Source organism: Glycine max, chromosome 16, assembly GCF_000004515.6.
Source record: "Glycine max cultivar Williams 82 chromosome 16, Glycine_max_v4.0, whole genome shotgun sequence".
NCBI lineage: Eukaryota > Viridiplantae > Streptophyta > Magnoliopsida > Fabales > Fabaceae > Glycine > Glycine max.
This window is the reverse complement of record NC_038252.2, coordinates 25,822,824-25,833,363: the sequence shown is the minus strand read 5'-3', so window position 1 is coordinate 25,833,363 and position 10,540 is coordinate 25,822,824. Positions and strand designations below refer to the sequence as shown.

Here is a 10,540-nt window from a genome sequence, read left to right as displayed (position 1 = left end):
AAAAAAAAAACACTGCTCTTTGCCTTTGATTAAATGTTTGCTTTCACTGTGTTGGAGGCCTTCTGAGTGACCGAGGTAACGGCGTTGTAAAACTCAACTGCATACGAACGTGGTAACAATGTCGTGTTTATCTTTCTTTTTTTTTACTTAATTAAAACACTAATAAATGACGTGATAATTTATAGAAATGTGATTGATTGTCTGAGTAAAGTGTATTTACACTCACGGTGTATATGAACATTTTTTTTCTTCTCATAATCGTATTTATTATCGTTCTAACCTTATAATAACTATTTATATTAATTATGTGATTGTTGAATGGTGATTTTGTATTGAATTAGGATCGTGTACCCATGAATAACACATAACAAGGTGTGCCATTTGTCAACTGAGTGTGTGTTTAGTTGAATTTATTTTTTTGTTTTAATTTAAAAATAATTTAAATTATTTTTAATTTCTTGAAATAATTTTTTAAAAAAACATTTTTTTTACTACGTGGTATTTTAATTTTCAGATTATTATGAAAAGTTTGTGTGTGATTTTTTTAGAGCATTCTTATATTCAAGTATTTATTTTAAAAAAATATAACACATAAGGTTTATTTCATCATGTTTTTGCTTTCAGAAATATAAATTTAGCCATTTAATCATGACATTCCAGAAATATAAATTGAGACATTTAATCATGGAAAAATAAAAACTCAACTAAAAAAATGGCATAATCTTTAATAGAAATTTTATGTCTATTTTATACTTAAGAAAAATAAAATTCAAACAAAAATACTTAAATTCTCTAATTATCATGTGCATCACTCATGTCAAAAAAGCTAGTTACAAATCACTTGATTAGATTTCAAAAAAATAAATACTGAAAATAAGGAGCAAGTCTTTTATTCCATATTCTCACCATATCATTCATTTTCTTAAATTCTATTCTAACAAGTAATTAATCTTTATTTGTTAGATTTTAATAAAAATAAATGATGAAGATGAAAAGTAGTTCAAATAGTTACTCTTGAAATAATATGATCCCTACTCTCTTATATATATATATACAGAAGAGAGAAAATGATTCTCTTATCTGAAAATAAAATATTCTCATCTGTTATATTCAAATGAAATATTAAGATTAAATCATTTTAAATTCAAATTAAAACATAATTTAATAATAAAATCTCTATAAGATTCACCAAACATAAAATTGAATATTTTAAAGATTTAATTTATGTTAAAATTGTTATCACAACTACCTCCATGATCATCATCATCATAACCATCATTGTCGCCACCAACATAATTGCTGCTACTACCATCATGATTGTCGCTATGATCATCGTCAATGCTACCAACATGACCCTCACTGCTTTCGCTACTACCATCGTGTTGATCATCGTCATGATCACTGTTGTTGTTACCAACATGATCACCACTGTTATCACTGTTATCAGTTATCATCACCAACGGCAATGACCATGTTGACAATGATAATGATCATGGTCGTGGTGGTTACAAAAATGATAGTAATTGTTGTGGTAACGATCTTAACGTAAATTAAATCTTTAAAATATTTGATTTTTTGTTTGATTAAATTTTTTTCATATGATACTTTTTATATATATATATATATATATATATATATATATATATATATATATATATATATATATATATATATTATTTTCACTCTTTTACTTGCATGCTTTTCCAATCCTTCTTTGATTTAATTTATTAAATAATGATAACAAATAATTTTATTTGATTTTGTATTAGCATCACCCATACTTATTGCTCTAAGGCTAAGTCACGAAAGAGTTCTTAAAATTTATTTATTTCTAATGAAATTTTAGGTGTTTAACAGATTTTACTATCCACTTAAGTAGTCAATTGAGATCTTACGTGGGTTTTAGATAATAAAATACTCAAATAAAAAAATATAATGACAATAGCAATATTAATAAAATCATAACACTAGCCACATGAAGAAAGTTGACCAAAGGGTAACTGCTACTGCCGCCAAAATATATGTCCAAAGCATGATCACAGAACATTCACTTTCGCCAGCTCCGAACAATTGAGCAATGGTGCCTGAAAAATTAAAGTGAGAACAAAATTGGGTTTATTATGAATACCAAGACTAACGAATTTCTAATGTGAAAACAGTTGAAACAAAAGAAAAGTGGTTCCCTGTTAAAGCAACGAAGGAATGGCTTCTTTAACCTTTGTCCATCCAAATTCTAAGAGTGTGTTTGGACGGAGAAATTTAAAATTTTAAAAAATTTTAAATTTTAAGAATTTTAAATACTTTAATTGAAATTTTTTTATTTTTAAAATTTTATGTTTGGATAAAAAAAATTAAAATTATAAGGATAAAAAAAATGAATGAAAAAAAGAAAAGATATGATTGGTGTGCTAGTTATACGTGTTCCTCTATGCTCACACTCGATCGATATTTTAAGAACTCAGACGGTATTTCTTGAAGAAAACTGCAATAAGAGAATTTCAATTTTTCACCTTTTAAAAGGAAATTGAAATTCCAAAATTTTAAATTCTTCATAAAAAGCATTCAAACAATGAATTCTAAATTTCAGAAATTCAAATTCTCTAATAAATTACTTTCCTTAATTAAAATTCTCTATCCACAAGTAATTTTTTTTAAAAGTAATTTTTTGATATGATTTACTCTTATTTTGGTATACGTCTTAGAAGTGAAACAAAACTCTGGGTAATTATAAAATGACATGATATTTAGATACTAACCAAATTAGTTAGTAGTTAGCATGAAGTAATTATAAATTCAGAAATTCTACCAACACATCATTATTTTTTGTTCATCACTCCTTTTATAATCGAATAAAATCAGCATTAGTTCTATTAAATGGTTTACGTATTACTTTTTATTTAACATGTCATACTTTCTATTCAAGGGAACCTTTATAAGAATTATACCAAACAAAAGAGAAAATAGCTGTTCACTCAATCTTTTATATTATCATGGTTAAATTACTCATTTGATCCCTATAATTTCATAATTCTTACTTTTTTAGTCTCTATAGTTTAAAAATGGTCTTTTTTGTAGTTTTGAAAATAGTCTTTTTAGTTCCCATAATTTCATGATTGTTACTTTTTTAGTCCTTATAGTTTTCAAATTACAGGAACTAGAAGAGAATTAAAATGTAAAGTATAGAAACTAAAAAGAACACTTTTAAACTACAGGACTAAAATAGAATTAAAGTGTAAACTGGACTAAAAAAATCACTTTCAAACTATATGAACTAAAAAGGTAAAAATCATGAAATTATAGGGACTAAATGAGTAATTTAACCTATTATCATTAAATCACATATCATAATATACATTAAATTTATTAATTTTTATAAAAATTATTTTAAAAGTTATATTAATAATAATTTCTTATTGTTGACCAGCATTATACTTGTAATAAAAATGTTAACATATAAATAATCATGTTTCTTGTGGTGGATTTAATGAATATAGTTCATTTGACAACTTTAGGTTAAATTTGTGGAAGAACATATTCGATCATCACATAATATATCCTTAAAAAGAAAATAAATTTTTAGTATAATTAACCTCCGAATCGAATATTAGTTTGATAAGCAAACTAAAGAATAAAAACTTGTGGAATATTTTGAAATTTGAGAGAGAGACTAAAATCCTAATTACTATTAAAAGCATGTTCTTGGTGGTGGCTCATTATACTAGAGTAGTTAAAAACTAGAGTCAGGTACCTATATTCATGGCAGGCGGAAGTGCATATTGAAGTAGAAGCACGAACTGATACAAGGCATCTGAATGCACCAAACTAAAGTGTATGGCCCCTTTGACAACTGCAACGCCCAAAAGAGGCAGGAAAATATAGCGAACAGCTACAATTCCCACAACGGTCCACACTGGAGTAGTTGATCCTTTCAAACCTGGCCCGTTTACCCATAATTCTTTTCTTTAATAAACAAATCACCAAAGTATACAGTACTCCACTTTAAAACTACAATTAGCAAAATGTTAACACCATGTCTTCTAATTTTCTAATACTCAGTATTGATTTTTTTATTAGATTAAATTGTAATTTTAATCTTTTATAATTTAAATTTGTGATTTTGATTCTCTAATTTTTAATTAAAAACATTTTATTTTCTTATTATTTTTTAAATAATCAATTTTGATCCTTACTTCCGTTAGTTGATTATTAAAATCAAATATTAACTTTGACCGTTAATCTAGTCCCCTATTTCTAAATATTTATTTTAATATGCAAATATTTTTACTCTAATTATTTAAATTAATATAATCGAATAAATTAATAGGTAAATTATATAAATTATGTGTATTATTTTTATTCTAATTATATAAATTAATAAAATTTTAATATTAAATTTTTAGGAAAATTACATGTTAATATTTTCGTTTTAACTATTAAAAATTATTTAGTATATAATTTTTTAATAGAAATTATATAAGTCAAGAAAGTTACATATATAATTTATAAAAATTATGTAAATTTATTTTTATATATAAAAATTACAAATTTTTATTTTAATTATAAAAATAATAATTTTTTTTTATTTTTAGATTATTTGAATATTATTTTAAATTTACATAATTTTATAAATTATATATTTTTTAAATAATCTATATTTTATTTTATGTAATTTTCTTAAAATTATAATAAAAACAGAAATATATATATATATATATATATATATATATATATATATATATATATATATATTAAAATATAATAGAAATAAATACATGTAAAATTAAATGTTAAATATATTTAAATATTAAATGTTTTTATTTTAATTTATAAATTTTTATAATTAAAAAATTAATAAGTTTGACTAATAATACATACAAAATAATATTTATTATTTATAAAGTTAATTGAATAAAAATATCTTAACGATTTATTATTTTATCTTTAAATAAAAGATTATCACTCTTATTAAGATTCTTTTTATTTTTTACTTTATTTAACTTATTGTTACATCATGTCAAGATCCTATATAAGCATCACACACCAATATTTCATATTAAATCAACTCAATTAAAATTATTTATTATAAAAAATATGAGAACTATGTATCTTAATTTAAAAATAGGAAAACTAGAATTACGAATTTAAAATTATAAAGGACCAAAATTATAATTTATTTTTATTATTAACTGAAATTTCTTAGAAATTAGAAAAAAATTGAATAATTTATAATTTAATAAGTTTGATTTTAAAATTCACAATTTTCAATAAACTTTGATCAACAATAAATAAGTTAAAAATAATATGTTAATAAATTAATCTTAAGATAAAAGTTTACCTTTAAGTAGGTTTGCTCCCATTATAAGAGTGAGAGTGGGGACAGCTGCATCACTGGATAGAAATGAAAGTTAATTAGATATCTTCAATTGAGGACCCGAAGAATAATGACAAAACCGAAAATACTAATTACAACGTTTAATTACAGTCATACACATGTGTCATATTAATGTTAATTAATAAGCATCTCGTGCATTTCAATTTTGTTATGGCTGCTATTGATAACTTTATCTCTTTCATTCGTGTATCCATAGCACCAATTCATTTGTACATTTAAATTGAGACTTTAGTTACATCCTTCCATCGAAAACACTGTTTTGCATAGTTTCTTTACATAGCCTATATTTCTGTAAAAATATTAAAAGTAAAGCAAAATGATACTTAAGAAAATTTAATTTAATTGTTGAAAAATTATTTTAATAACATTAAAATAAATTAAAATTAAAAGCACAATTGTTCAAAAAAAATTTAAAAATCTCAAAAAATTACATAAATTACAATTATAATGTTACATTTAATTTTTATTCAACAAATTATACTATTAATAAAAAAAGTCAATGTCTGCACAAAACGAGCAAATTAAAAGTCTGTGAACTTTTGAGACGTGCACAAACATAATAAGCAAGCGACAATTTATTTTTAGCACCGATACATGCATATGACTGTTATAACTCTTTTTTTGACAAAATGATTGTTATTATAAGATTAGCGCATGAATTCTTTTTACCGGCAAACTTTCAAGGTTTCAAATTTGTATGATAATGATAATAACAAGTGGGAAATTTGTGAGGTAATGATAAAAACAAGTGAGTAGCTATCATGGCAAACAATAACAGGAATTTTGTAGTCAAAATAAGTCCACAAAATTTTTGGTTTCGCATCTTTTGTAACTAGAAAATTATGCTATGTTTAGATTAAAATTAAGAAAGTACATTCAGGTTAAAATACATAACAAAACAATTCTAATACATCAAATGAAAAAATAATTATTTCTAGAGCAAAAATACTTTTCAATTCTTTCAACTTTAATTCAAACATTCACTGCTTAAAATAACTTTTGAGATGCATACCCCAACATGAACACAGATTCTTCAACCACATGAAGCGGAGCACTACTTCCTATAATGAAATTACGCATTGGGGAGATTACACCAATGATAAATCCGGCAATCTGCGAAAAAAAAACACATTTAGCAAAACAAAAACATGATTATTAATGTCTAGATCCAACATCCTTAATTACTACTAACAAAAATAGAATAATGTAGAGTTTCTAATGAGGCAATGCATGAGACCTAGTGAGTTTTAGCAAAGTAAATGTCCAAAGGCATCAAACCAATTCATGCACCCCCATGTTTTTACATTATAAAATTCTCTGTTACTTAGTATGAAACAAATATTAAGTGAATGGTAAACAAGGAAAACATGATAGAAAGTTGATTCCAAGGAAATGAACACTCTATCATACGGCTCCAAGTGTTGATGGCGCAAACATGGCTTTGAAATTTAAGTTGCTTGAAATCACCCCCAAGTGGTGCTTAATTTTTCTTGAGATTGAAACCTGGAAAAAACACCAACGCATTATTGTCATAATATATGGCATCATGGATTAACAGTAAATTAGGTAAATTCTTTAGCATAAAGATGCAGATCAATCATGATATGCGTAAAAGTAATTAAATAAATTGAAATAGTAAAAGCGAAATTTCTAAAGATACTTGAAGCGCTAATTTTGTTGTCAAGCTTCTATTTGAACTCATGGTATGTTATACACTTGCCAAACTGGTTATGCTAACAACTAAACTTTTGGCATATTGTTTCAACACACTATTATTAAGAAAAATTTATGTGAGCTCCACTAAATAATTTGAGTGTGTGCTTAGATTCTTTGTTAGGATTCACATGAAGTATGTTAATAACATTTCTCGAGTATTATATATAAGCTACCCATTTCTCCTTGACTTTTTAAAATGCAATTGCTAGTTAAAAAATCCTTGAAAAGGGAATCTATTCAGTAAATGATATATTTTTAAAAAAGGGAAGTTTGTAGCAAGCCTCACTTTTTCCTCTGGTTTTGCATGAGGAAGCAATAAGGTATATGCATCATCCGTGGCGTCTTTTGTAGGATTAAGTGTTTCTGAAAAATTGTCTGTGCGTGACTCTGATGCTTCCGCTGAAGCCTTCAATATGTTAATGCCATTGCCTGTATTGTCTTCTTTTTGAATTCTACTAGAGGAAATCCTCATGATGTTGTAAACATATGACCATATAAAAACTGCTCCAATCTAAAAAATAAACATAGAATTAGCTATAGCCAATTAAATTTATTAGGCTAAAGTTACTTTATTTTGTCTAATTAGTAATGTTGGTACACCATTTTAAAAAAAAAACATTTAGTTTCTCAATTTTTAAAAATCTGTAATTTTAGTCCAATCTTCAATTTTTCTTACATTTTAATTTATTAAACCATTTATTGATAGTAACTTAAATAAATATATTAAGACTAGGGTTTAATTGAACTAAAATAAAAAATAAAACAAATTGAAAATTAGACCAAAATGAGTGATTTTCTAAAACTAAAATATTAAAATATCTCTATTTTAAAATGAGAAAACTAAAATTATGGATTTAAAAGTATTTTAGCCAAATTATTTTCTTGTGTAAGTGCACACTATATGCACTTGCAACTTCAAAGTTAAACATCATACCGCCATAGAAAGTGCAGCATAAGCCATCCCATATTGATAGCAGACATCAGAGTCTCCAAAAGGATTGCCACTCTCTTTACATATAGCTGGAATAATGACTATAAGCAAGTTCCCTAAATTTCCTGTTCATATCAATCTAAAATATGAGATCAACCATAAGATGCATCAATCAGCTAATGATGCAAAAATTTGAAGCACTATTAAAAACAATACATTTCAAATGTAATGCAGGCAGCAGGACACGAAAATTGCAGGATGTTTCTTTTTCTTAGTTCAAGTACAATTTTTGTGGGTAAAATAAGCACATAACTATGATCAGTCTGAATTTTGGGTGGCATCAAACTCATGTGAACTCCTACATGACATTAACATGGTTTCACAGGATAATCCTTTTTTCTTTTTAATATTTTAGAATCTGCAGAAAAGTACAGAGAAAGCCTAGACTTAGGCAGAGGACAAAAAATTCTGAATCAATAGAAATCTGCAGGTGACAAGATTGATTCTGCAGTCTCAGGGTAACTGTATTATTCATATATACATATGAGCTCCAAGAGTAAGAATGTAAGAAAGACGGACTATGAAGCAGCATTTTCATCTTGATGATTGGATGTGGATCCACTCCACTTGCAGGATGGTGCAGCAAGGAGAGAAAGTCAAATGAGTCCCAATTAGACCTTGTGTCTTTCTCTTGAGAAATTATTACATGGTCCAAAACAAGATACAGGACCATGTGGTTCTTATCAATCTCCACATAACACATAATCACATCTTTCAATATATGAAAGAAAAAGTTACGCGAAAATTGATCAGACCACATAGTCCCGGACCATATAATTATTTCTCCATTCCCTCTCCGGTTGCTGAACCGTAGAATAAGGAAAGACAAAAGGGTCTCACTTAGACCCGTGTCTCTCTTTTTGTGCACCATCCGTACCTGACAGAGACTAGGAGCCTTAAAATAATAAAATTTCTCAAACCTACCATTGAAAAAATGAATTAAAAGTCTGTGTTTACTAAGTTATGCATAATTGCAGATTACATGTATGGTTTGCTGCATTTAATTATTAGTGCTGAGAAGGAGTGTATACCAGCAGAACAGCAACCCAAGATTAAACCTTCCATGTGTTTCGGAGGCCTTGTCATTTTAATCAAAATCCATCCCAAGGCCGAGCCTAGTATGAATGTGCAAAGAATATTCAACGGCATGAACCACCTAAACCACAACAAAAAGAAAATGTCACAAAAGCTCTTAATAGTATAATAAGAATTAGTACAAACAAACCAATCCTCAAATCAGAAGCACAGTTTAATTACCAAATGCTCCTCCACACATAAAGATTACAAATCAATACTCACAACTGAACAATACTCTCAAAAGTTATCGTTTTGGCCAGATTGCTACCCACAAGCGACGGATTAAACACATAAAACACAAGCTGTCACAGAAAGAGCATCATTTTCAGAAACTATGCACAAGGGAAAAAAGTTAAAACAAAACAAAAGAAAAAAAGTTTTTCAAGTAGCGAAGAGCCTCTGGGCAATGGGGTACGAAGTTTTTTATTAATTTATAACCTGATTCACTTTCTTCCTTGAATCTTCTCCCAATATTGATATGTCATCCAGTGCAAGAAACAAGCCAATTGCAGTAACCAGCAACACTTTTATCACCGGGAAAGAGGCAACAGAAAGCAGCTGAATGAACCCCATTACACCAAATCTTCAAATAACCTATTATGCTTATCCTTCAAGCAAAGATACAAAATATTTGTGTAACAAAAAACATGTATATCTGCCAAAATAAAAAACCTGAGGTGCTGTGTTTACTTACTACTCCTAAGATCCAAAATAAATAATGCAAGAAAAAAACAGATATTGGAAAACAAAATGATTTTGTAGCATCGTCGTACGACAAGGAGACCTTTGACAATGACTGTACGCGTTCATGAAGGTAAAAGTGAAGAGCAAACAGAGCTGTTCCGGAATCACAAGATACTCATTGCATCCACGAATAAAAAAATTGTATAAATAAGAGAAAAAGTCGTAGTAAAACAACGAAGATTTGATTTGGTCACGACGTCACGTGACCAATATATAAACGAAACCATAAACTTAAAATCAGTCGTCGACCGGCAATATTTTTAACGGGAAATATCATGATATTTTCTCAAACACAAAATTATATAAATTTTTATTAAAAATGATAATAAAAAATAAAAAATATAAAATGACTAAAATTAATATTAGTTTATTTTCTATTTTATCTTTTATAATTATTTATGTTTATTTTATTAAAAAAATTATCTTGTGAGAATAACATCTATTTTTTGATGAAGACAAAAAAATATTTATTTAATATATTTAAGTAAAAATTTACTTTGTGAGGGAATTGTCACACAACTCAATGAATGAATCCGCCACTTAGTTAAAATTATGGGTCAAGTTAAGTGATCGACAACTAACTAGTTTATAGTCTCAACCAACATTTACAAATTTTACAT

The 10,540-nt window shown here is 26.8% G+C and overlaps 1 protein-coding gene across 5 annotated transcripts; it reads right to left on the bottom strand.

The window, feature by feature from the left end:
* Positions 1–1,811: 1,811 nt before the first annotated feature.
* LOC100817605 (protein PIN-LIKES 3) lies at positions 1,812–10,111 on the bottom strand. 5 transcript variants are annotated; one of them, XM_006599205.4, is made up of 11 exons: positions 9,961–10,111; positions 9,615–9,784; positions 9,399–9,478; positions 9,131–9,255; positions 8,043–8,164; positions 7,395–7,619; positions 6,803–6,895; positions 6,405–6,505; positions 5,336–5,388; positions 3,749–3,934; positions 1,812–2,084 (listed from the first exon to the last, which is right to left on the bottom strand). In XM_006599205.4, exons 2-11 carry the CDS (start codon positions 9,747–9,749, stop codon positions 1,960–1,962), a joined length of 1,245 nt encoding a protein of 414 aa, XP_006599268.1. In that variant the 5' UTR covers positions 9,750–9,784; positions 9,961–10,111; the 3' UTR covers positions 1,812–1,959. The 5 variants fall into 5 exon arrangements, with proteins under 5 accessions (XP_006599268.1, XP_014624479.1, XP_006599267.1 ...); XM_014768993.3 differs by having other exon boundaries at positions 9,950–10,088; XM_006599204.4 differs by having other exon boundaries at positions 9,871–10,081.
* Positions 10,112–10,540: the final 429 nt, after the last annotated feature.